Genomic DNA, 27399 nt, shown 5'->3' on the forward strand with positions numbered 1-27399 from the left:
CCAAATCATGATTACCATGGTAATGGTTTGCACTACCTACGAAATGCACTACAGTAACGTACCAAGGCTCCTTCCAAAACCTGAAAGGAAGGATGATGCCATCAGGTAAATGGGAACATCACCACCTGTAATTCACCCCACACAGGCCATCCTGACTTGGAATTCTATTGCCATTTTTTTGTTGTCTCTGGATTAAAATTATGGAACTCCCATTGTTGCGTGACCCATTGTGCACTAGGAAGCAGCTCATCACCTTCATCCCAGTGCCATTTAGGAATAGGACAATAAATATTCTCCGTATAGCAGCATATCTCATGTGACCCAAATGAAGAGAGAATTTCAGTGGAAATTCAGTCTCATCTACACAACCTGTCCTTAATTTTGCAGAATCAACATGGCTCCCATTCCAAAGTCAACATGAATTGCACCCAAGCCCGATTCTACAGTCTCCAATGTTCTTGAATGCTCTTCCAAAAGCAGAAAATTTAAAAATTACTTCTTAGGATGTTGGTGTCACCGATTATGCCAGTATTTATTGCCCATTTTTAATTCCCTTGGATGAAGTTCACCATTAAGGACAGTGAACGGCTTGTTCTTTCCCAGGGACATGAAGAGGATTAAATTCAACAGGCAAGGAATTAAAACTTAGATCACATCTCTTCTGCTCAGTGTATATGTGGCATTTATTGTTCTTAGGTAAGTAGCTAGATGTGGCAGACCCTGATCTGAGACATACTTATAAGAACATAAAGAGCATGAGACATAGGAGTAGGAGTAAACCATGCACACGTCAGACATGTCCCACCATTTGAGGTGATTGCGGTTGATTATCTGCCTCATCTGAACTTTGCCATTCATTCTGCATGTCCCTTAATTTGCCAAGGGCCTAAAACATCTGTCTAAGTTATCCTTAAACACGGTTAACAATAGATAACCACAACTACCAGAAATAGAGAATTCCAAAGATTCACAATTCTTGAAATGAAGGAATTTCATCTAATTTCTGCCCTAATTGTTTCGTCACTTATGCTTAAATTGTGCTCCTAATTTGGTTTGAGTGAGATAATTTGTCCTTAACCAAATCCTAAATGATTATCCCTTATCCTAAGACTGTGCCTCCATGTTTTAAATTCCCCAACCAATGCAATCTCTCAGCATCTGCTCTATCACTTTCTTTCAGAATCTTTCCTGGCTTCATAAGGTCAACTCTGCTTTTAACAGAGACTGGAAGTCCTTTTTACTCAGTTTCTCATCACAGGACAACCTCCTCATCCCAGGGACAAATCAGCACCAGCCAGGCCTCACATCTAATATCCTGAAATCAGACTGTACACTCAAGCACCTAACACAGTGCAACACCATGACTGACATTATTTCCTCTTGCAGGATAAGGTGGCAAACATTGGAAGGGAGAGAGCAGAATCAGTGGGGGACATGGTTGATTAGATCTCCTGAACTTTGTGAATGAGATGGCCCTTAGTATTATGGGTCTGGGTGTGAAGGAGCCCATGTATTGCTGTGAACACAAAATAGAATATTCCTGCCTTATGTCATTTTCTGCTCTAAGTTTAACCTCATCTGCCCATTAGCATGCTAAACAAATTGCAGATAGTGTTAACATGGATCTCTGGGCTTCCAATCCACACCTCTTTTCTCATTCCAATCTTACCATTCTGGTTTTCTACTTTTAAACAGCCAACTGCCACCTGGTCCACCACATAGGTTGCAAAAGGAGAGCATGGACAGACCCTGTCACTCAATTTGGCAGATTTGATGCTGGACTACATGTCTCTTACAGGCTAGTATGAAAATGGGGTCTGTATGCGATGAGTTACTTGGTATTTGTGGACTCCAGCCAAGTTTGGGTAAAAGTATGAATACTGGCTTATAAGATTGCAAGATATATAAATATAGCCACAGAGAATCAGATGTAGTCAATGTGCTGGCATATAACAGAACACAGATGGACAGGCACACAGATAGATTTGCTGGCCCGTCAAGGAACATAGAGATTTATGTCTCCAAATAAGCAGAGGGCACCTTGCATAGCATGTCCCTTCTCTAGCCTGTGCTCTGTCCCTGAAATGTTTCATTCCCAGAGACATTCAAACTGCAGTTCCAATAAACTGTTTCAATGTTGTTTTGGGCAGATCCATTGTCTTTCATGTGAAACAGCAGGAGAACAACATGTGAAATCTAGGAACTCACCACATCTCCTTAAAAAATACTCCAGAGTGCTTTTGAGCACTTTGCATTGGAAAAGTTTCTTCCAAATTATCCTAAATGCAAATTAGATGTCTGGCCCTTTCAGTAATGCTAGCATTAGGGGTAGTCTTCTAACCAGACACCCGTTCTTTTGTGAGTGATAAGCAAATTTGTACAAAGGATGTGTAGTCCATATTTGGTAAATAGGTGTCACACCAGCCCACTAGACTATAAATTGTTATTATAGCATGCATTCAGTTGGTTCTGGCACTCACATGGGCTCACGCCTTCTCCAGGTGGCATGCTGCAAGGCTGAGTCAGAAGAACTGTGGCAAAATGCACTTACTGAAGAGGGCAGTCAGTTTCAGTACTGCCAGCTACTGATTCACAATTTGTGGCCAGAATTAATCCATACTGGGAATACAAAGGGCAACTCACAATGGGAATACTGGGAGACAGCAATTGGAGTCAGGCTGCTTGGCCAAGAGGTAATATGTAGACCAGAAACTACAGTGCAAACTCCAGGGACTTATACGATTAAAAAAAACGCTATTCCACTTAGTGGGCGGCATGGTGGCACAGTGGTTAGCACTGCTGCCTCACAGCGCCAGAGATCCGGGTTCAATTCCTGCCTCAGCGACTCTCTGTGTGGAGTTTGCACGTTCTCCCTGTGTCTGCGTGGGTTTCCTCCGGGTGCTCCGGTTTCCTCCCACACTCCAAAAGATGTGCAGGTCAGGTGAATTGGCCATGCTAAATTGCCCGTAGTGTTAGGTAAGGTGTAGATGTAGGGGTATGGGTGGGTTGCGCTTCGGCGGGTGCGGTGTGGACTTGTTGGGCCAAAGGGCCTGTTTCCACACTGTAAGTAATCTAATCTAATCTAATCTCCATATCCACAAGTCACCCAAATATGGAAATTATAAACATGGAACACTTTTTAACTGAATAATGTTGATAAACATCAACCCCAAATGAAACACTTGTCATCTCTGGTTCAGTGCACTATTGGAGGTTTCACTACTTCCAGCCTGTCTGATCCAGTCAAATAAACTTTCTCCCCAGCTCGAAAATGATCATAAATAACAAACAAAGTGTACAAAAAAAATGAAGACAAAAAATTCCTGGTTATAGAATAAAGGATCAATTCTCAAATATAAATATTGAATTTACATCAGAAATGATGCAAGAGATCAAAGTTCCAAAACAAAGCAACAGTATGTAAAATAGTAATTGCTGCTCCTGGAATTTGAGGAAAACACCTCCAACACCTAAAATACCTCAAAAAAAAGCAGTTCTTACAGCCACAATTTTGCCTTGACCTCCATCTTGGATTACCATTTGGTCTCCTTCCTATTGGGAAGATGTTCTTAACCTTTTCAAAGGGTTAAGAAAAGATCTATAAGGATGTTGCCAGGGTTGGAGGATTTAAGCTACGGGGAGACGCTGAATAGGCTGGGGCTGTTTTCCCTGGAGCGTTAGAGGCTGAAGGATGACCTTATAGAGGTTTATAAAATCATGAGGGGCATGGATAGGATAAATAGACAAAGTCTTTTCCCTGGAGTGGTGGAGTCCAGAACTAGAACTAGGTTTAGGACGAGAAGGGAAAGATATAAAAGGGATCTAAGGGGCAACTTTTTCATGCAGAGGGTGGTACGTGCATGGAATGAGCTGGTAGAGGTGGTGGTGGAGGCTGTACAATTACAACATTTAAAAGGCATTTGGATGGGTATATGAATTCAAAAGGGTTTGGAGGGATATGGGCTGGGTGATGGCAGCTGAGACTAGATTAGGTTAGGTTATAAGGTTGGCATGGACGAGTTGGACTGAAGGGTCTGTTTCCGTGCTGTAAATCTCTATGATTCTATGAGATCAAGTGACAAAAGATTCTGAAATCAGTCAATAAAGCCTTGTGCTCAGTTTAACGCTGTAAATAGCAGAATATCTGATAAAAACTAAACTTCCAAATAGATTACACTTTAGGGGTCTCTTCTGAATCTTGCCAAGGACCCATCCTCTTCATGGACTCACCACATGAAAATAGATTAATGTCCCTGTTTTTCCCTGTGTTAGTTATGGAAGTGCTCTGCAGATTATTCTGGACAGTTAGCAACCTTAACTCCTGATTAATTGTTGTATAGTTTCACTCCATTACTTGCCTTTCTCTTGTTAGCCCACAGAGCAGTGGCCCAAACTGAAATACTCCTGTGTTCATGATGTACTTCTTCCGAGGAATTTCTTCTGCCTTCGTGTTCTTCCTCCGATGTCGAAAAACAACACTGGGAAGTAAAGCAAAAAAGACAAATGGTCAAACAAAGCAGAAATTCCATCAATCAGACATTAGCAGGTTGGCTGTCGAAGAGTTACTTACTGTCACAGAACCCTCAAATTACTTTGTGCAACATTATCACCTGTTTTAATGAAGTTTCACCTGTTATTTTGACAGTGTCAACCCATTTCCAAATCAATATTATTCTTCCTTGTGATGTCTTTGTAAAAATCAGTACGCCATTTGAGTATAGGAGTTGGGACATTATGTTGAAGTTGTACAGGACATTGGTGAGGCCTCTTCTGGAATACTGTGTCCAGTTCTGGTTATCCAGTTATAGGAAGGAAATGACCAAGTTGGAAAGGGTTCAGAAGAATTTACGAGAATGTTGCCAAATATGGAAGGTTTGAGTTATAAAGAAATGCCGGATGGGCTGGGACTTTTTTCACTGTAGTATAGGAGTTTGACAGGGGACCTGATAAATGTTTATAAAATAATATGAGGTATAGATACAGTAGATGTATATGGCTATGGTAGTTGTCTTTTCCCTAAGTTGGGGAATTTCATGACATGGAACACATTTTTAAGGTGAAAGGAGAGAGGTTTAAAAAAGAAATTAGGCAAGTTTTTTTTACAGAGGGTGGTTTGTGTATGGAATGAACTTCCTGAGGAAGTGATGGATGCGGGTACCATTACAACATTTAAAAGACATTTGGATAAATTCATGAACAGGAAAAGTTTGAAGGGGTGTGGGCAATGAGCAGGCAGGTGGGATTAGTTTAGTATAGGATTATGTTCAGCATGGACTGGTTGGACTGAAGAGTATGTTTCCGTGATATATGACTAAGTATTTCTAGTATTTCCCATTTATCAAAAACTACTCCGCAACTTTTATCACTTAGGAGATTTTTCTGTAATAATTCTTTCACTGTTTAACATCTTTTGTTTTTCACTTCTGGTCTGAAAAATGCGTTGATGGAAAAGCGCAGCAGGTCAGGCAGCATTCAAGGAGCAGGAGAATCGATGTTTCGGGCAAAAGCCCTTCTTCTGGAACGTCGATTCTCCTGCTCCTTGGATGCTGCCTGACCTGCTGCACTTTTCTAGCAACACATTTTTCAGCTCTGATCTCCAACATCTGCAGTCCTCACTTTCTCCCAGTTGATTTTCACTTCTGGTGAATACTTTGATTTAGCCAGCCTGCATACTTCTATACTCCTCCCCACCAAGTTCCCTTCTTTCTGGTCTCTTGGAAAAAAAGCTGCATGTATTATATAGTATCTTTCATAGCCTTAAGACATCCCAAATAAAAAATGCTGATTTTAAGGGGTTCTAAAAAGAGGAAAGAGGTTTAGTTAGGCAGAGTTTAAGGTCAGCATTTCAGAGCTTAGATTCTAGGCAATTGAAGGCACAGTCAGCAAAATTGTAGTAGTTAAAATCAGGGACATTTAAGGGATTTAAAAATTCTGATGCTGATTGTAGGCTCCGATCTGCCAATAAGTACACTTTAAAAACACTTCACTGGCTTTCCTGAGAGGAGGCCTGCTTACTCACTGCTGCTGCTTCAATTGACAAATCACCCAGATGTTGTACGTGAATTACCTCTACTCCACTGATACCTGTACCAATCCAAATCAGAATCATGGCTATGCATTAGTAACTGAATTACTTTTGGGAATAAGGATCTGAATTTGCAACGTGTCCCCAGCTGTTTAAATTGAGGGAAATTGCAGAGAAATGCAGGGAAATTTGGGGCATCTACCTCTTTTGAATGGTTGCAGAATCTGACTTTGTGAATACCACATTGCTTTCTTCTAGCTCATGCTGTTGGAATCAATGTATTTCGGGTGAGTTCCCAGATAAAACACAAGCCTGCTTCACTTAAAAGGTGGCCTTCTCTTTTTTAAAGGTAATTAACAGTAAATGACAGAAAAGTGAACACCAGGGCAGGGTGGGCTCAATGTCAGAAATTAGACTGTTGGTGCTATTAATGCTGGAGATGGGAACAACAGAAACACTACAATCCTGCAGGGATTGGGAAACCCTTAAGGATCACCCTCAAAATAGCATCCATATGCATCTGGATCCAAGGATCAGCAACAGTGCCACAACAAATCTAACGACCTCATGCGGATAGTCAAGAACTGGTGAACTGCATTTTCTACACAGCACTGAATACATCGCTCAAGCGACTCAATACACCACAAAACTCATCCAACAGTACTTCCTTGAACTCAGAACTCAAGAATAACAACATGTTTTTGTATTTATATCGTGCTTCAATGTTAAAAAGATATTACAGGCACTTCACAGAGTCAGTATAAAGCAGAATATGACATCAGGTCACAGAAGGAAATATCGGGGCTGATGATGAAACTGCAGAGAGTCATTGAGATCTACTACATGGAAACAGGCCCTTCATCCCAACTTGCCACACTGTCTAATTTTCACAATTTAAACTAGCCCCATTTGCCTGTGGTTGGTTCATATACCTCCATCCTTATCCCATCTATGTACCTGTCTAAATGTTTCTTAAATGGAAAAATTGTATTCGCTTCCACCACTATGCCTGGCAGCTCATTCCAGACACTCATGCCCCTCTGGACTCTTGTATATTTCCCCCTCTCACCTTAAGCCTATATCCTCTAGCTTTAGACACTCCTACTCTGGGGAGAAACTGTCAGCTATTTACCGTATCTATGCCTCTCATGATTTTATGGACCTCTAAAAGGCCACCCTACAGTCTCCTATGCTCCAGTGGGAAAGGTCCCAGCCTACCCAACCTCTCCTTAAAACTCAAACCTTCCAGTCAGAGAAGCATCCTAGTAAATTTTTTATGCACTCTTTCTAGTTTAAAAATAGAGTGGAAATGTTCTAAAATAGATCATATTGGGAGAGTTTGAGGAGTACATTCCAGAGCTTAGGCTCTATGCAAACAAAGGAACAGCAAGCAAAGTTAGAGTAATTAAAATCAAGAGGTGTTCAAGAGGTCAGAATTTGAGAAGCAAACATATGTTAGAGGATTGTGGGGTTGGAGTAGATTTAAAACATGCAAACGTCCAGCATCTTGTAATTGAAAAAGTTCTTGTTCGCAATTGGGTGCATAGTCCTATGAATGATACTGATACATGTCCATAAAGCTAAACCCTTACTGCTGAAGGGCAATTTACACATCTGCTGTCAGTATCAACAGTGTCTACATTATAAATCCCATCAGCTGGCAATCCAAGGATTTTCGTGAGCTCAAGCAGCATCATTTGATGTGTTCTTCTCCTGACTGAGTACAATGGAGCCATGCAGAGACCACCAAAAGCACCAAGGCACCGAATAAAACAGTGATGAGCAAGAGGATTGCCAGACTTTTATTTCTTAAGGAATCAGAAGGTCTGGTGTGCATTTTCAGTGAAGTTTCAAACTATCAGGCAACCAAGTATTTCTGTGAGGTGAAGATTCTGCAGGGTCTCCTCACTGTGGTAGTGGTTCCAGGGACACTGCTCTGCTGTTCCTTCAGATTATTCTCTGCCAGTCTAGACTAAGGCAAAGAAAATGGCTCAGGAACATTGATCATGCCAAACTGCCCCATTAAAATTGAGCAGAGCAAGACCAATCAAAAATGACCATCTTTTCTAGCATCATGTAGAACATTTTGAAACTTTATGATCCTTAGATAACCAACATGACAGACGGAACACACCTTTTCCTCGTTCGCAGGATGTGGGTGTCACCAACAAGACCAACTATGGTACAATGCCAGATTAGTATAATTGGATATCTTCAGAACTACCCAGAAACTAGGGCATTATTACAGTAAAATCCAGACTGTAAATCTGCTACAAGTGGGCTTTTATTTTCTACAAATACACAATTTAATAATGGGCATCATTGGTGATCTAGGTACAAGACTCACTTGCCCTGAAGATGTGCCATAACACGTCGAAACAAGTTGATTTAAATAACTACATCCAAATAATTCTTGACACCAGCTATGAGTGTAACAGTCTAAAACATGACCCTGGATTAGGTAATAAACTGGAAGTACAACAAACTTTTATCTACCCACCTCCATAAACAGCACTCCTCAAACATTCCAGAAGATTCCCCGGCCTCTGGAATTGCTCGGACGCCATTAGCCATGCGGCTGGGGCAGCTACCATCCCCATGCTGATTGATGACATCACTTCCGCCCCATCATAGCCACACCCACATCCACTGCCACCCCTCACAATTCCTCATGCACCACACGTGATATCACTTCCGCCCCTCACATCATCGCTGACATCACACGCTCAGTGACTTCCATGCCCCCCCCACTGCAGTGTTTGCCACCACTTCCGCGCCCACCAACGCCACTCACCTGCATTCTGCTGACATGCCCCCCCAAGGATCCCACTGTCACCATCCCTGCCCCCCAGAACCCTGAGGGGAACACCACCCTGCTCATGACTCTACCCCCATTCCCCCCACCACCACATCCACTCCAGTTACAAGCCTGTCCCCCACTCCCAGCTCCACACGCACACCAGGTCCCAGGTCCCAGCTCCCAGTCCTGCCGAGTTTTCACCATCCCTCCAGACCTTCCCCTCACTGAGAACGAACAATCGGTCCTCAGCAAAGGACTCACCTTCATCCCCCTCCATCCACGCATCAATGAATTTAATACACGCCGTGACGTCGGAACACTTCTTCCACCGCCTCCACCTCCGAGCTTACTTTTACAATCAGGACTCCCGCCCACCTTCCGAGGACCCCTTCGCCCACCTCCAACACACTCCATCCACCTGGACACCCCGTGCTGGCCTATTACCTGCCCTCGACCTCTTCATTTCCAACTGCCGCCGGGACATTAACCGCCTCAACCTGTCTACCCACCTCCCCCACTCCAACCTCACACCCTCACAACGCGCAGCCCTCCAATACCTCTGCTCCAATCCCAACCTCACCATTAAGCCAACAGATAAAAGGGGCGCAGTGGTAGTCTGGAGCACTGACCTCTACACCGCTGAAGCCAAACACCAACTCGAGGCCACCTCTTCCTACTGCCCCCTCGACCATGACCCCACCCCCCATCACCAAACCATCATCTCCCAGACCATACAGAACCTCGTCACCTCAGGAGATCTCCCACCCACAGCTTCCAACCTCATAGTCCGGGAACCCCGCACTGCCCGGTTCTACCTCCTTCCCAAGATCCACAAGCCTGACCACCCTGGCCGACCCATTGTCTCAGCATGCTCCTGCCCCACTGAACTCATCTCTACCTACCTCGATACTGTCCTATCCCCCCCCAGTCCAGGAACTCCCCACATACGTTCGAGACACCACCCACGCCGTCCACCTCCTCCAAGACTTCCATTTCCCCGGCCCCCAATGCCTCGTCTTCACCATGGATATCCAATCTCTCTACACCTCCATCCGCCATGACCAGGGCCTCCAATCTCTCCGTTTTTTTCTCTCCCGACATCCCCAACAGTACCCTTCCACCGACACTCTCATTTGTTTGGCCAAACTGGTCCTCCCCCTTAACAATTTCTCCTTTGAATCCTCCCACTTCCTCCAGACCAAAGGGGTAGCCATGGGCACATGTATGGGGCCCAGCTATGCCTGTCTCTTTGTTGGCTATGTAGAGCAGTTGATCTTCCGTAATTACACCGGCACCACTCCCCACCTCTTCCTCCGCTACATTGATGACTGCATCGGCGCCACCTCGTGCTCCCGCGAGGAAGTTGAGCAATTCATCAACTTCACCAACACATTCCACCCTGACCTTAAATTTACCTGGATCATCTCTGACATCTCCCTCCCCTTCCTGGATCTCTCCATCTCTATTAATGACGACCAACTTGACACCGACCATTTTTACAAACCCACCGACTCCCACAGCTACCTGGATTACACCTCTTCCTACCCTACCTCTTGCAAAAATGCCATCCCGTATTCCCAATTCCTCCACCTCCACCGTATCTGCTCCCAGGAGGACCAGTTCCACCACATAACACACCAGATGGCCTCCTTCTTTGGAGACTGCAATTTCCCTTCCCATGTGGGTAAAGATGCCCTCCAAAGCATCTCGTCCACATCCCGCACTTCCGCCCTCAGACTCCACCCCTCCAACCGTAACAAGGATAGAACACCCCTGGTGCTCACCTTCCAGCCTACCAACCTTCGCACAAACTAAATCATCCGTCGACATTTCCGCCACCTCCAAACAGACCCCACCACCAGGGATATATTTCCCTCCCCACCCCTTTCCACCTTCCAAAAAGACCGTTCCCTCCATGACTACCTGGTCAGGTCCACACCCCCCTACAACCCATCCTCCCATCCTAGCACCTTCCCCTGCCACTGCAGGAATTGCAAAACCTGCGCCCACACCTCCTCCCTCACCTCCATCCAAGGCCCTAAAGGATACTTCCACATCCACTAATATCATTTATTGTATCCGTTGCTCCCAATGCGGTCTCCTCTACAATGGGGAGACTGGATCCCTCCTTGCAGAGTGCTTTAGGGAACATCTCCGGGATACCCGCACCAATCAACCACACCGCCCTGTAGCCCAACATTTCAACTCCCCCTCCCACTTTGCCGAGGACATGGAGGTCCTGGGCCTCCTTCACCGCTGCTCCCTCACCACCAGACGCCTGGAGGAAGAATGCCTCATCTTCCGCCTCAGAACGCTTCAACCCCAGAGCATCAATGTGGACTTCAACAGTTTCTCATTTCCGCTTCCCCCACCTTACCCCAGTTCCAAACTTCCAGCTCAGCACTGTCCCCATGACTTGTCCTACCTGCCTATCTTCTTTTCCACCTATCCACTCCACCCTCCCCCCTCCACCGAACTATCACCTTCATCCTCTCCCCCACTCACCTATTGTAAAGCTGTATTCCTGATGAAGGGCTTTTGCCCGAAACGTCGATTTTACTGCTCCTCGGATGCTGTCTGAACTGCTGTGCTCTTCCAGCACACTAATCAAGAATCTGGTTTCCAGCATCTGCAGTCATTGTTTTTACCTAAAACATGACCCTGCTGCTTCTCAAACCAGAAAAATTTTCAAATACTTATAATGCAAGCAAGTTATCTTATGAAGGAATTAACATGTACAATCATGATCATGTTGCTGTGCCAACTGGTCCAAAGTCCATGAACTCTATCCCTGTAACATAAATCTTCCTTTGCACTTACAAAACCTACCAGGGATCTTGACTTATAGTTGGGTATGTACAGATTCCTCGGCAGTACATTTTGTAACATCGTCGTGTGCTCACGATTTCAAAGTTCAGCGTCTGGTCAAATGTCCCACACTCTGCTGAGGTAAAACGCAATTGTAATGCAATTACCTCCCCAGGCTGCACGATCCAGCGGTAAGGAGGAACTCTGCAGAACAGACAATGATGATGGATCAGAGCAAACATTCACAAAGGTCAAATGAGCCAAAGCACAACTTATAGCACAGTATATTCATTCAGACAATTCACCATAGTGACCAGTTATTATTGTTACTAGTATGGGTAATCCCTAGTCTTCTAGAAAAGTGAGTAACCATGATTAGAAAATTGAAAAGAGGGTTGGATCATTCAGCCTGTCGACCTTGTTCTGCCATTTATGATGATCCTGGTTGATTCAACACTTCCATACATTTATCTGTACTATCCACATAACCCTTTATGCAATTAGTAATCAGCAATCTATAAACCTCTACTTAGTTAAAGACTGAGCTTCCACAGCCCTCTGACTGTGGTCGTGGTTCCAAGATTCCCAATCTTCCAAGTTAAAAAAAATCCTCCCACCTCCTTGTTGAACACAACTGGGCAGTGCAGGAAACACCTGGAGACCAAAGGCATCCAGTGAACATAGTGACGGGCAAGAGAATTTTCAACCTTTTGATTCTTAATGAATCAGCAAGTCTGGTCAAGATTCTTCAACTGTGTCTTTTTGTTTTAGGCTCCCGACTCAGGGGAAACATCTTATCTGCATACATCCTGTCTTTTGCTGTATGTTTCAATGACATCACCTCCTATGAGCAATTTTTGAGAAGATTTGTAGCTCAGGTTGATGATAAGTCTGTAAGTTAGCTCACTGAGCTGGAAGATTTGTTTTCAGATGCTTTATCACTATGACTACGTAACATCATCAGTGAGAGTCTCTGGTGAAGTGTTGGTGGCATGTCCCGCTTCCCTACTTATAGGTCTTGGTTTCTTAAGGTGGGTGATGTCATTTCCGGTTCTCTTTTTCAAGGGAAGATAGATTGGATCTAGTTCGACATGTTTACTGGTGAAGTTTTGGTTAGAATGCCACACATGTAAGAATTCTCATGTGTGTCTTTGTTTCACCTGACCTATGATGTGGGTGCTGTCCCAGTCAAAGTGGTGTCCTTCTTTTTCTGTATGTATAGAAACTAGTGAGAGTGGGCCGTGTCTTTTGCGTACAGAGGAGGACAACACTTTGACTGGGACAACACACACATCCTAGGACAGGCAAACAAAGACACGCACGAGAATTCTTAGAGACAAATCCACTGAGAAAGAGATCAGAAGGTTGCAGCTCTCTGTTGAATTGTACACCACCAAAACATAGATGGCATACAATCAGTTTAAGTGTGACACTCTCTATAATATTTCTACTATATAACAATTTTAGTATAGGAAAGGGAAGTCTTCGCCAATATAAATCTCTGCTGCTTAAGGAAAATGAGATCAAGGTCACTTACTTGATAACATTTAAATCTTTGCTTGTGTCCTCAAGACCAGTGCTACGGTCAACATCAGATTGAGGTGAAACAGTACCCACAAGAATTGAAGAGCGGGAATCACGGCGACCTCTTTTATGACCACCAGACCGACGCTTGTCACGTTCCACATCTTTTTCCTTTCTGGACTTTCCTCGATGCTGAACTTGTGGCTCTTCCTGGAGTACACACAAAAAAAGTTTACTCAACTCAAATAAATTAAAGAATATGTCGCTTATTTGTTCACAGGATGTACGTGCCACCAGCAAGACCAGCCTTTAAAATCCATTCCTAGTTATCTTTGAGAAGGTGATGACCAGCTGCCTCCTTGAAGTATTGCGTAGTCCTCTGCAGTAGCTTCATCAGGTTTGTGCCTCGCCTTTAGCTATGCCTGATGTTTCTCCTGAAATGTTCTCCTACATTACTTATTAAATTAGGATAAGTCGACTGATTGATAAAAGCAGTATGTTAAAGGACAAAAACTAAAAAAAACTGCAGGATGCTGTAGATCAGAAAAGAAAATTGCTGGAAAAGCTCAGCAGGTTCAATAGCATCTGTGGAGAGAAATTAGAGTTAACATTTCGGGTCAAGTGATCCTTCCTCAGAACTCATTAACTTTAACTTCTCTCCACAGATGCTGCTAGACCTGTTGAGTTTTCCCAGAAATTTCAGTTTTCTTTTAAATTAGGGGATAGGTCAGACCATGAGGTTGTAGATTGTGCTGAAATGTAACCTCCCTTCTCAGTACTTTCTCAGAAGTCCGGGTTTGAGGTGTTCTGAAAGAAGCCAGTTAGCTCACTGTGAGAGTCACATAACACAATGGTGAGTGGTGTCAGTGTGAAGTCTGAACTTTCTCTTCACAAAAACTGAGAGGTGATCAATCATATCAATGCTGCCAATGAAGACGTGCATTTATGACAAGTAGATTAGTGACATCAAGAAGGATTTTCCCTTGTGTTGCTCTTCCAACATTCACCACAAGACTAGTCCGGTTGACTAGTTCTTCAGGGTTCAGTTAGTACTAATGCTACTGAGCCACCATTCATAGTAGATTTTGCAGAGTATACTCTGTACCTTTGTTTCCTCTTATTGGCAATTAACATGGGCAAATGCGAATTCAGTAGTTGAACACAACAGGTGCTATGTTTTTAAACTATTTATTCAGGAGATGTGAATAAATAGTCAGCAGTTATGGTCCAATCTTATTTGTCCTCCAGTAGGTCCTAATGTGTCATGGTCTTGAACTGTTGCAGACTAGGGGAATGAGGGTGGGGTATGGCAAGAATACTGTTAGGAAGGCTGGTCCAGATTTTCACCCACTGATAGTGAAAGCGTGTCAATTTATTTTCAAGTCAGGATGGTTTATGGAAACCACTGGATTGTTTTCCTCAGATTCCCGTTGTCTTTAGTTTTGCTCAGTCTCCCTGATGCCTCCCTTGGTAAAGTGCAGCCTTGATATTCAAGGCAGTTACTATTATCTCATCTCTGGAATTCAGTTCTTTTGTCCACCATTAGATCAGAGCTGTGATGAGGTCTGGAGCAGAGTAGCCTTGGCAGAACCCAAATTGGGCACCAGTGAGTGGGTTATTGCTGAGCAAGTGTGGTTGATAGCACTGTCGATGACACCTTCCATCACTTTGCGGGTGATTGTGAGTAGACTGATGAGGCAGTAACTGACTGGGTTTCACTTTGTCCTGTTTTTTTTGAACATAATATACCTGGGCAATTTTCTACATTGTCAGGAAGATGCCAGCACTGGAACAGCTTGACTAGAGGCACAGCTAGTTTTACAGAAGATATCTTCAGTATTATTGCCGGAATATTGTCAGAGCCTCAGCCTTTGCTGTACCTTTGGTAGTTTCTACCTATCATGAAGAAAGTTGACAAAGGCAGAGCAGTAGACGTAGTCCATATGGATTTCAGTCAGGCCTTTGATAAGGTTCCACATGGTAGGTTGCTCTGGAAGGTTAGATCACATGGAATCCAGGACAAGCTGGAAAGTTGGATACACAATCGGCTTGACAGTAGAAAGCAGAATGGAAAGATGCTTGTCAGACTGGAGGTCTGTGGCTAGTGAAGTGCCTCAGGGGTCAGTGCTAGGCTCATTAATATTTGTTATCCATATCAGTGATTTGGATCAGAATGTACAATGCATAATTAGTAAGTTTGCTAATGATACTAAAATATACTTAGTGTTGTGACAGTGAGGAAGGTTATCAGAAATTGCAGCAGGACTTTGATTAGCTGAGGAAATGGGCCGAGAAATTGCAGAGTTTAGTATAGATAAGTGAGAGGTCTTGCACTTTGGAAAGTCAAATCAAGGTAGGAGATTCATAGTGACTAGTAGGGTCTTAAGGAGTTGTGGAACAGAGGGACCTTGGAGTTCAGGTACACTGTTCTCTGAAAGTGAAATCACAGGTAGACAGGTCAGTGAAGAAGGCTTTTGACACACAGGCCTCCATCAGTGAGAGCACGGAGTTTGAAGTTGGGAGGTTATGTTTGCAGTTGTACAGGATGTTGGTGAGGCCACACTTGGATTATTGTGTTCCGTCCTGGTCACCTTGCTATTGGAAGGATGTTATTCAACTGTAAGGAGTGCAGAAGAAATTTACAAGGATGTTGCCAGGACTCAATGATATGAGTTTTTGGGAAAGGTTGGACAAGCTAGGATCTTTTTCTTTTGCGCGAAGGAGACTGAGGGGGAATCTTATAGAAGTGCATAAGATCATGAGACGTGGATAGGATGAATGCCCTCAGTCTTTTTCCCAGGGTTAGGGAATTGAGGATGAGAGGGCATCAGCTTAAGCTTATAGGGGAAAGAATAAAAGGGAACCTGAGTGGCAACCTTTTTGCGCAGAGGGTGGAATGCATATGGAAAGAGCTGCCAGCGGACATGGTTGAGATCGATACATTAACAACATTTAAAAGACATTTGGACAAATACATGAATAGGAAAGGATTAGAAGGATATAGCCCAAGTGCAGGGAAATGGGGTTAGCATGGATGAACATTTTGGCCTGGCTCCATGCTGTCAGACTCTCTGACTCTGAATGGAGCAGTTGATTAAGGATGCCATATGTGATACTGAGGATCTCAGGAGGAGGCCAAGATGGCACAATCACGTCGAATGTCTTGAAGACGGTTGCAAATGTTGTCAAGTCGTTAGTTTTCACTCATTTGGAGCGGAATTAATTTAGACCAGTACGATATCCACAAACCATCGTACCTGGATTTACAAAGCCCCTTTCATGACTTCAGGACATTCCAAATGTTTTACTTTATAAAGTTAATGGAGGGCTTTTGAAGTTTTGTCACTGTTACAATATAGCAAACTTTGCAGCCAATTTACGCAGAGCAAGGTCTCAAAACTACCATCCTGACAATAAACAGATTCCCTGGTTTGATGTAGGTTGAGGGTTACATCCTGAGGAGGACACTAGGGAAAATTCATTCTCATCTTAAAGTTGACATCCCCAGCCAATGTTCTGTCTCAGCAGTACATGGCCACACAGCAGTCAGGATTACACTGTCACATTGAAAGAAACAGGCTGATCACAATACGGAGCTCAAGTAGGGATGGGTTGAGCATCAAATTCCAATGTCACAATCATGTATGGTGGGACAGAGAACAGGAAAAGTGCAGCAGTGATTGGAGGAACAGCGTGAATGAGACATATCTTGTATCTACAGGATTAGTAAGCTCTACAGATGGAAGTGTGCTTGAAAATTAGCAGCATGTCTCAAAAAGACAAAAAAACAGAAAGGGACTCAAAACACTTGGAGAAAAGCTGATGTGCTGTGAGGGTAAGTCTAGAGCTGACGTCAATGAAAGCGATAGATCTGTGGACCATCTAGGTAAGAATCCTAGATTAGGACATGAATCAGAACTACTCCTTATTCAGCAACGTTCAATGTCCCAGAATACAATTCAGAACCCAATTACTTGGAAAGGATGTCAGCAACACAAACCCAATTGGACAGATCTATCTTGGACACCTACACACAAAACACCTGCAATGAAGTTAATCAATAGATTTAGTGTCAAAGGATGCCTTCTGATGGGTAGAATATAATGCAGATTTGGATGCTGAATATGTAAAGAACGGCCAATAAGCATCCAGCCTTATTATTTACTGAGTCACATTTGTCAACTTGGAAACCATAATTAACTGAAGCTATATGAATAATCCATGGAAGGTTGACCAGACTTTGTGAATTTAATTTTATTATTTAACAAGATGAATAGATCTTGAATGTTGTTTATATGATAAACCAATACTTGCAAGTTGCGTGATTCCTTCCATCTCCCTTCACATGTATCCTGAGCATGGCTTGAGCAAGAAAAGGGACCTAGGAGTGTGTGGTCGGAAAAAATAAGGAACAGGGATTTGGGAGGAGAATGGGATAGCTGAAGACAGACAGAATGGAAAAATGCGAGGAGGGGAAAGATGAAATATGTGAAAAGGAGGAGAACACAACCCGTGAGCAGAGACTGAGAACTGAACAACTGACAGTAGATGTAGCAAGAGTTAGGAGAGCTACATTGGCAGGACATGTGAGAAGAAGAAAAAGTTAATTTGTGATGAGAGAGACAGGGGACATTCAAGATGAGAGGAAAAATGAGACATATGAAAAGAGAGGTGGATCGCCCTGTATGAAACTGTATGTTTAAAGTGACCTGACGAGAAATAGAATGGGACAAGAGGCTTGAGGACAATGTTTCCTTTAAAGTCCGAATGTGCACAGCAATCTGGAACAAACAGTACGTGGAACAGTTTGGCTTTTGGAACTTTGAAATTTGAATGATTTGTGAAAGGTAGGATGTTAATGGATTAAATGATTGGGCTCAGGGGTGTGTAGCCTACTCAGAATGAGGAAAATTTGGAACATTGCTTTTGACGGTACAGCACTCCCATCCCTGAAACATTACCCTAGATTTTCAATATATTCAACTCGTATCCTTAACACAGTCTGTTACAGCAGCAGAATGGGCCACATGATCCCTTATTTTGGCCAAGCTGTATGTCACCTGCATAAGCATCACACTTTGAGAATGGACATGAACAAAGACCTTCCGGCTCACTGCGCCACATTACCTTGTTGTTTAAGATTCATATGAGAACTGTATTCAATGGCAACCAATGAGAATATTAGATCCAGCCATTTTCACTCAGCCCAGACTGATGTTCTTGTTCCAGACATACCTTAATAACTGGGACCACAACCTCGGGCTCTGGTTCAGGTTCCTTCCTATCCTCAAACAACAATTTTCCTTCATCTGGATTGGGTAAAAGTGTGAAGTTTCTTTGTACTTCTTGTCCTGAAGTGGGCCTTGGTTCCAAAGGGAATCGTACCACTGCAAACAGGGCGGGAGGTGGAATAGGGGGGCCACTTGGACTCAGACCCAGACCATTTAAAACCTACAAAAGAGAAAGCAATATTAGTGAACTTTGAAACAAAAGAGATGAACCAATAGTATAAATTTAGATAAACCAGAATGATCTAGTAGCCATTACAGTGACATAGCTGCAGGATAATATAGTTTGGAACCTGAGTTTTGAAGAGTATGTGACATTTAGAAAGGAAAACAAGCTAGGAAAGTTGATTGCAGGTTATTTTAGCAAAAGAGAGAGGTAATCACCTAAATTCGGGGAAAGAAAGGATAAAGAAATGTTTTAGGTAGGAATACGGTCAAGAGAAAGTCATTTGTGGGATTGGTATATGGGTCACCTAAGGGAAACTACATTGTAGGACAGGCATAAAAGTAGTAGTAATGGGAGCTTACCTGTGGAAAAGGTGTGATGATTATTGGGGAAAGTTTAATCATATTGACTGGAAAAGTCAGATGGCAAAGGTAGCTTAGATTAGGAATTCTGAGAATTCTTTTCTGGATAGTTTCTTACAACAGTATGTTCTGGCACTAATCAGAGAGCAGGTTATAATAGACCTGGTATTGACTATTGCAATGGATCTAAATAATTACCTCAGAGTGAAGACCCTCAGTTGGCCTTGTTCATCCTGCCTCAGTGCATCACCTCACATTTATCTGGATGGAATTCTATTTGCCACTAATCAGCCTACCTGACCAGCTCATCTATATCCTTTTATAGCCTATGGCTATTCTTCTCACTATTTACCACTCCCAATTTTCATATTGTCCAAGAATTTACTAATCAATTCTCCTACACAAGTCTAAATCATTTGTATAAATCACAAGCAGCGAGACTCCCAGTACTGATCCCTGTTGGACCTCAGTGGGTACGCACTTATAGTTGGAAAACATCCCTAAACTATCATCCACTGCTTCCTGCCACTCAGGAATCTAATTTACCAAGTTTTCTTGGGGCCCATGGGCTCTTACCTTTGCTATTAGTCTCCCATGCAGAACCTTTGAAAAAGCCTTAGTGAAGTTTAAGTCAACTACATCAAAGGCACTTGGTCCTCATCTACAACTCTGGTCACTCTTCAAAAAAATCAATCAAGTTGGACAGACATGATCTCCCCTTCACAAAACCACACTGACAGTTCTTGATTAATCCCTTCCTCTCTAAATGCAGATTAATTCTGTCCCTCAGATTGTTTTCAATTGTTAGCACACCACAAAGGTTAGACTGACTAGCCTGTCTTTCCCTGGTTGAACATTTGCTCCCTTTTTGAATAAACAAAGACACTGCTATTATTAAAGATATAATAACAAGGCACTTAGATAAATTCAAGGTACTCATACAAACATATCAATATGCAAATCAGAAACAAGGCAGGCTATTCAGCCCCTCAACCCTGCTATGTCACTGAATTAGATCACGGCTGATCTGACTGTAAACTCAAATCTACATTCCTAAGCCCTATGTTCCTAAGTTCTAATACAATAACTGTGTTTGTGACATTTAATCTATTTCGTGTAACATAATAACTATAACAAAATGTGTCTAATCAATGTACTGGAAGGAGCAAATTACTGAGCTGATGAAGAGTAATCCAGACTTGAAACATTAGCTTGATCTCTCGCCATGGATGCTGTCTGATCTGCTGTGATTTCCAGCATTTGTTGTGCTCTATGTACTGGAAATTATTATAGCATTAGAAACTGTATGTATCTTAATTACTTTTCTGTTGTTTTCTAATTTAGAAAGTATCCTTTCACATACTTAGCTGCTGGTGTTTCAGGGACAGACTTTTGCAGGTTTACACAGGGGATGAGCCAAGGGGACATTGAAAAATTAAGCAAATCAAGGGTCAAAGCAGATTTGAAGACGTCACAGAATGTTTGCTACTCGCAAACAATGCTTGTGTCTTTACCACATCAACTGTCGGAATTTTCCCACTTTCCAGAATAATTTTCCCATAGCAATCCTCTGGGTCAGTCACGTGCAGCTTGATATATGGCACTCCAAAAAGTTCTTCTTTTTCTGCACTTTCCTTGCTGTCTCCTTCAACTATGTTATCGGACAGTGGAGAACCACTACCTTTCCCGTCTCTCAGCTTTTCCAAACGTTCTTTCTCAGCCTTTTCTCGCTCCAAGCGGTCTTTCTCAGCTCGTTCCTTCTCAGCTCGTTCAGCTCTCTCTTTCTCGACTTTGTCATGTCGATCCTTTTTACCCCTTTTCCCTGAAGGCGCAGGCCGCTCCATCATATGCTCTTCTCCAAAACTTTGGACATCTTCTGATGTAGGGAAGACAACGGCTCCTTGGGTTCGATCCCAGAATTCCAAAATTTGAGAGATTTTCTTCTGGCTGCGTTCATACCTTTGAAATCTCTGGAAAAGCAACTTTTCTGGACTTTTGTATAATGCATCTTCTTGGATTGAGTCAGTCCTGTCCAATGTTGCGTGGTTGCTTCTGGCATCTTTGATCTTTCTCTTTCTAGTTCCTTCCTCTACATCACCACGATCTGTTGAATCATGAGGGTCGGTAGTAATGACCTTTCCTTCAGGAACATCATTCCTCATCGTTGAAATATTTGTGCTCTGTAGAAAAGAACATAACAAAACCACCATTATATATGTTCTTCTATTCCCAAAGGCTTTGAAATTACCTTACTGATCCTCTCTCACAATTTGACTGCACCTCCTGCACTTACAGAAAACATATTATAAAGGGATATTAAACTTGTTAGACTTGTATCCCTGTCTTAAACCAGCAATTCCACCCAAAAAAATACATTCACTAGGGAATGCAGAGCCTACAATCACCAGACGGGTGGCATAGATCCTCTTTAGGAAAGTCACAAGAGTGCACAAGAGAAAGGTGGATGACTATGAAGAATTTATTGATTTCCTTGCTTGACAGCAGAAACAGAGAATGTTATCTTGTTACTACAACACCCCTTGATCTCTGAATCCACAACAGAGCAACTGAATGGGACTATGACAACTGCTGATGGTAAGTGATCATAATGAGGTTAGCCAGGTGGACCTCACAGAATGTGTTCCCTGAGTGGGACTGTTACCCTGGGAGAAAGTGAGCACTGCAGATGCTGGAGATCAGAGTTGAAAAGTGTGGCGCTGGAAAAGCACAGCAGGTCAGGCAGCATCCTTGGAGAAGGAGAATCAATGTTTCGGGCATAAGCCCTTCACCCTGGTCCAATCAAGGAGGCTTGGCTGACTGATATAAACAGGAGATTCAGAGTCTCCTCAGTTTAGGGGACTGAATCTGTGTTGGCTGGTGCAACAATCAGTGTTTAATGTGACTGTTGGTTTCTGTTTCCCTATTTTTGGAGGAGGAAACCTGATTCCTGAACTGGCTGAATTATTTAGCAAGTTTAGCTGGTATTTCTTTAGTGAGGACTGATTTCTAAACTCCTGATGCACACAATGTGTTTCAGGTGTAACTCAGTTCTCATTGTTGTTTCACTGGCTGGTTACAGCCTGTGTGTTACTCTTTTCTCTTTTTGAGAAAAGGATAATGTTAATTTTGTGGTAGGGCATAGTGCTTGGACTCTAGTTTTCTTTGTATGTGTCTTCACTTTTTATTGGTGTTTGGACTGAGTCCTTGTGGAAGACATACATTTTACCAGAGGAGCTGTTCCTGTGGGGAGGCCTAGCCCTGGGACTGGGCCTCTGAAGATTGAACACCTGTGTGTATGCGCGTGCGCGTGTGTGTTACTGGGAGGAGAGCACTTGCTGTGTCCTGGAGTTTGGCAGAGGACCAAACTCCTGTGAGTTAACTGCACCTGTACAATGTACTGTTCCTGTGAGTGGGCCTGGTTTTCCAAGACTGGGCCAGGACTCCATGGAGACTGAACACCTGTGTGCTGTGGAGTGTGCATTTGCTGCCTTCAGGAGTGGGCTCTGCCCTTGGTTGCAGACTCTGTTTTTAGCAACGGACTCTGCAGTTTGGAGTGGACTCTATTTCCGACATTGCACATTGTATACTGGAGTGGACTCTTCCTGGAAATGGATTCTATATTTTGAAGACTGTATAGATTTGGACTGCGGACCAGAAAGGACTCTGTTTTTGGATAATTAACTGTAGCGTTTTGTTTGTTGCATCTATCACCTGCATTGTCTTGTGTGTCCCTGAGTCTGGCAGGTCTTACTGTGAGCTGGGAGGCTCATGGGTCATCCTGAAAGCTGTCACCCCGAGAGCCGGAGAGTGGGTAGGCTATCCTGTGAACCTGAAGATTGGTAGGCTGTCCCAAAAGCCAGTGGATGGGTAGGCCACCCTGATGCCAGTCACCCCGAGAGCCAGATGGTGGGTAGGCCGTTCTGAGCGCTGTCATTCTGAGAAGCGGTGATCGGGATGGGCTATCCTCGAGCAGGTCGGAAGGTGTGTCAGAGCAGCTGAGAGCCAGAAGGCACGTAGGGGCAGGCTGAGATCCGGAAGGCTTGTGGGCTACCCTGCACGCTGTCGTCCCAGGGAAGGGGATGGGCTGTCCTAGAGGTGGTCGAAAAGTGCGTCAGGGCAGACCGAGAACTGGAAGGGGCATGGGGTGGACCGAGAGCCTGAAGGTACATAGGGGTGGGCTGCCTCAGTGGTCGGGAAGGTGGGAGGGACGAGGGCTTGCTGGGTCTGTATTGTCTGCACTTTTTTACCTAACAGGATTGTCTTATGTATAAAGGTCATTGTTGCTGTCTTTTCATATTTGAAACTGGGATTTGTGGTTTGTCCTCAATTCCCTGTGAACTGGTTGAACGGTAGGGTTTGGGGCCTAGCTTTGCTGCTCCTCTCCCTTGAAAAATTGCTGTTGTATACAGCTGTAAATGTTAACCGTTTCTTTGTAACCTCTTTTGTAATTGTTTAATAAAATATATAAACAGGGAAAAAAGGAAAACAAACAGGAGATTCAGAGTCTCCTCAGTTTAGGGGACTGACTCTGTGCTGGCTGGTACTACAGTCAGTGGGTTACTGTTGGTTTCTGCTTCTTTTTCGGAGGGGGAAAACCTGATTTCTGAACTGGCTGAGTTATTTAGCCAGTTTGTTAACTGGCATTCCTTAGGATTGATTTCTAAACTCCTGATGCACATAATGTTTCAGGTGTAATTTGGTTCTCATTAGGGGGTGGTTGTTTCACCGAGCAGGAGAATCGACGTTTTGGGCATCAGCCCTTCTTCATGCCCGAAACGTCGATTCTCCTGCTCCTTGGATGCTGCCTGACCTGCTGCGCTTTTCCAGCAACACATTTTCAGCTCTGATCTCCAGCATCTGCAGTCCTCACTTTCTCCTAGGTGGTTGTTTCACTGGCTGGTTACAGCCTGTGTGTTAGTCTTTGTCCTTTTCTCAATAGTAAAAAGAGTAATGTTAATTTTGTGGTAGGGCTTAGCCCTTGGACTCTAGTTTCCTTTGTTTTTTTGTATGTATCCGCACTGTTTTTGGTGTTTGGACTGAACCCTTGTGGAAGACATACGTTTTAGCAGAGAAGCTGTTCCTGTGGGGAGGTCTAGCCCAGGGACTAGGCCTCTGAAGATTGAACACCATGTGTGTGCTGGGAGGAGAGCACTTGCTGTGTCCTGGAGTTTGGGAGAAGACCTTGCCTTCAGGAGTGGACCAAACCCCTGAGTGGACTCTGCCCTTGGTTAGAGACCCTGTTTTTTAGCGGTGGACTCCATTTTGGACAACGCACCTCAAACTGGAGTGGACTCCATTCCTGGGAATGGACTATGTACCAGAGAGGACTCTGTTTTTTGGTAATTAACTGTATTGTGATTTCCTGGGTCTATCATCTGCACTGTCTTGTGTGTCCCTGGGTCTGGCAGGCCTGACTATGAGCTGGGAGGCTCATGGGTCGTCCTGAAAGCTGTGACCCAGAGAGCCGGAGGGTGGGTAGGCCATTCTGTGAACCTGAAGGTGGGTACGCTGTCCCGAAAGCCGGAGGGTGGGTAGGCCACCTGATGCCAGTCACCCTGAAAGCCAGATGGTGGGAAGGCCGTTCTGAATGCTGTTGTCCCGAGAAGCGGTGATCGGGATGGGCTGTCCTCGAGCAGGTCGGAAGGTGTGTCAGAGTAGCAGAGAGCCAGAAGGCACGTAGGGGCAGGCTGAGATCCGGAAGGCTTGTGGGCTACCCTTCATACTGTCGTCCTTGGGGAAGGGGATGGTCTGTCCTAGAGGTGGTCGAAAGGTGTGTCAGGGCGGGCAGAGAACTAGAAGGGGCATGGGGTGGACCAAGAGCTGGAAGATGCGTAGGGGTGGGCTGCCTTTCGAGTGGTTAGAAGGTGGGAGGGATGGGGGCTTGCTGGGTCTGTATTGTATGCACTGTTTTTTTCTGTAACTGCGTTGGCTTTTTATGTATAAATGTCATTGTCGCTGTCTTGTCATATGTGAAACTGGGATTTGAGGTTTGTTCTCATCTCTCTGTAAACCGGTTGAATGGCAGGGTTTGGGGCCTAGCTTTGCTGCTCCTCTCCCTTGTAAAATTGCTGTTGTACACAGCTGTAAATGTTAACTGTTTTTTGTAAGCTGTTTTGTAATTGTTTAATAAAATAAACAGGAGTGTCTGATATCCTGTTGATGATGATGATGATGGAATCATCCTCCTCCTCATCAGGGCGATTCCCTGCCCTCCTTCCAACACCAGGGGTTCATTTGCCTGGCCTGGGAGGAGGTCACCGAAGGCTTGTTTACCCTCCTCCACGAGGGTGCAGCCTACCGCGGCTTCTGGACAGTGTGCGCTGCCACCTGTACCGTGAGGTGGGGCACATAAGAAAAAACAGCCCAGCCCACACCAACTCCTCCAAAGTCAACACCACAAGCCCTGGCAGTGGGGGGCTAAGCCAGAGGCTTCCAATGCCTCAGCCTCTGGCAGGGAGGGGGGTGAGCGTCCGGCCGGCCAGAAGGCGGTAAAGAAGACCCAACGTACCAGGCCCGCCCATGTGGAGACCACCCTGTCACCTTCCCCCACAACAGACCAATGACATGCCCCACCCTGGCACAACAATGCCCCCACAGCCATGCCAGCATCACCTTGGCATGGGAACCCTGACCCCCAAACCTGTACCTGACCCCACACCCAACTCCCGCCCCGTTACAGACACCACTGGGGCTTCAACGCCTGCTCCTGGTGCTACAACATCTGGCCCGAGGGTCACTGAGCCAAAGCCCCACCACATCCTGGTACTAACCTAGGGGAAACCATCGCTGCCTTCCCTCCTGCAGCAGCTGTATCTCTGGGCCCTGGAGAGGGAACTAGGCCCCTGCCCTGCCTACCATGATAAACCAGGGGCAGGGCAGGAAGTGACACAGCTGGCCCTCCCCTACACCCCCTGCCTTCCCCCAATCAATAGTATTCCGGGAGAAGCTGGGGGGAGGGACCTCAGGCCCCATGACCACCAAGGCGGGCGGAGAGGGGAAGGCCCATAAATTCCCCCCTGCCTCTCTGGGGAAGAGGCGCTGGCCCTTGGAGGGGAGAGACATCCTGGCATTGCTATCCCTCTCCAGGGGATGAGCCTACGCTGTATCTTGTCTGTCCTGCCCAAACCCCCAGGGGCTATAGCAGGACCTTCTGTTGCCATAATTCCACCAGCCCCGGGGTGACTTTAAAAACAACACGGGCCGCGGTGCGGGCAACAACAGGGAACTCTCTGCTGGGTCATCGAGCGGTGGAGGGGAGGAAGGTGTTATTCTCACTCCTCCCTCCCAGACTGTTTTTCTGGGGGCCTTGGCCCTGGGGGAGGACCTTTTCCCTGAGAAGCTGGGTGTCCTGGTGTCGGGAGAGGAGTGGGGCCCCGAGCCTCTGCTGCCCGATGACCTGACCTTGAGGCATTCTGGGAAGGGGTACACAGAGGAAGGTACTGCTGGTGACTCTGGGGGTGGAGTCACCGGGGGTTTGAGGCCAGTTAGTGGTGCCGGACCAGCCCCACTCTCTCGGTGGGGGAGGGGTCGGTGACAGAGGGTGACTTCCCGGAGGAGGGTACGGGATCGGTGGTGGACGCTGGGGATGATGCGGAGTCTGTCTCCAGTGACATTTTTGAGTCCCAGGTGCCCCCCACCGATCTCCCCCTCATCCCCCTCGAGGAACTCTGGGTGTTTGTCGAGGAATCTCTGAGTTGCCGGGATAGAGCCCAACTGGCGCTCGACCGCTGGAGCTCCTTTGAAAGAGTTTACTGGTCGGCCCACGCTGCTCGCCAGGCACCTGGGCTCAACGCTAATGAGTGAATGTGAGTCACGAACTTCCTGGGGAGGGTGAGGGACTTCTATGCCCCTCCCTCGTCCTCCCAGGAAATGTATATAGTTTGTAACTGTACTGGTGGTGGTTACACAATGCTTCTGACATGATGTTGAGGCTGGCAATAGTTGTCTTCAACGGCAGCAGGGAGTCACAGCGCAGGTTCCAGACTCTCTCGGTCCTTCGGGATAGGAGGTATGCAGTCTGCTTCCTGCAAGAAACCCACACTACCCTGGGAGGCGAAGCCACCTGGCTCCTGGAGTGGCGAGGGGGGGTCTACATGAGTCACCTCACCTGCAGATCTGGCGGGGTGGCTATCTTATTGGCCCCGCATTTTCAGCCGGAGATCTTGGGGGTCAGGGAGCCTGTGCCAGGCCATTTGCTTCACCTGACGGTTCGGCTGGGGGGGCGCAGTGCTTCACTTGGTGAACGTCGACGATCCCCTGGCCAGGTCGAGGCAAGCGAGCTTCTTCGGAGAAGTGTCCGCTCATCTCGCCTCCATCCACGAGAGCCAGTGCGTCGTCCTTGGGGGAGATTTTAACTGCGTCCTCGAGTACAGGGACATGGCGGTGCCCGCACCGGTTGGGTGTCGGGTAGGAGGTTGGGGGACTTG

The 27399-nt window shown here is 45.2% G+C and overlaps 1 protein-coding gene across 1 annotated transcript in view; it reads right to left on the bottom strand.

Annotated features, from left to right (window-relative positions):
• hydin (HYDIN axonemal central pair apparatus protein) overlaps positions 1-27399 on the bottom strand; it is an 869275-nt gene that overhangs the window by 182251 nt on the left and 659625 nt on the right. Inside the window, exons 46-50 of the mRNA XM_072547579.1 lie at positions 20488-21153; positions 18393-18608; positions 13171-13367; positions 11655-11837; positions 4359-4478 (exon numbers count right to left, since the gene is read on the bottom strand). Coding sequence (XP_072403680.1) covers positions 4359-4478; positions 11655-11837; positions 13171-13367; positions 18393-18608; positions 20488-21153 — 1382 coding nt within the window. The remainder of the gene's footprint in view (positions 1-4358; positions 4479-11654; positions 11838-13170; positions 13368-18392; positions 18609-20487; positions 21154-27399) is intronic.

Source organism: Chiloscyllium punctatum, chromosome 26 (assembly GCF_047496795.1).
Source record: "Chiloscyllium punctatum isolate Juve2018m chromosome 26, sChiPun1.3, whole genome shotgun sequence".
In the NCBI taxonomy this organism is placed as follows: domain Eukaryota; kingdom Metazoa; phylum Chordata; class Chondrichthyes; order Orectolobiformes; family Hemiscylliidae; genus Chiloscyllium; species Chiloscyllium punctatum.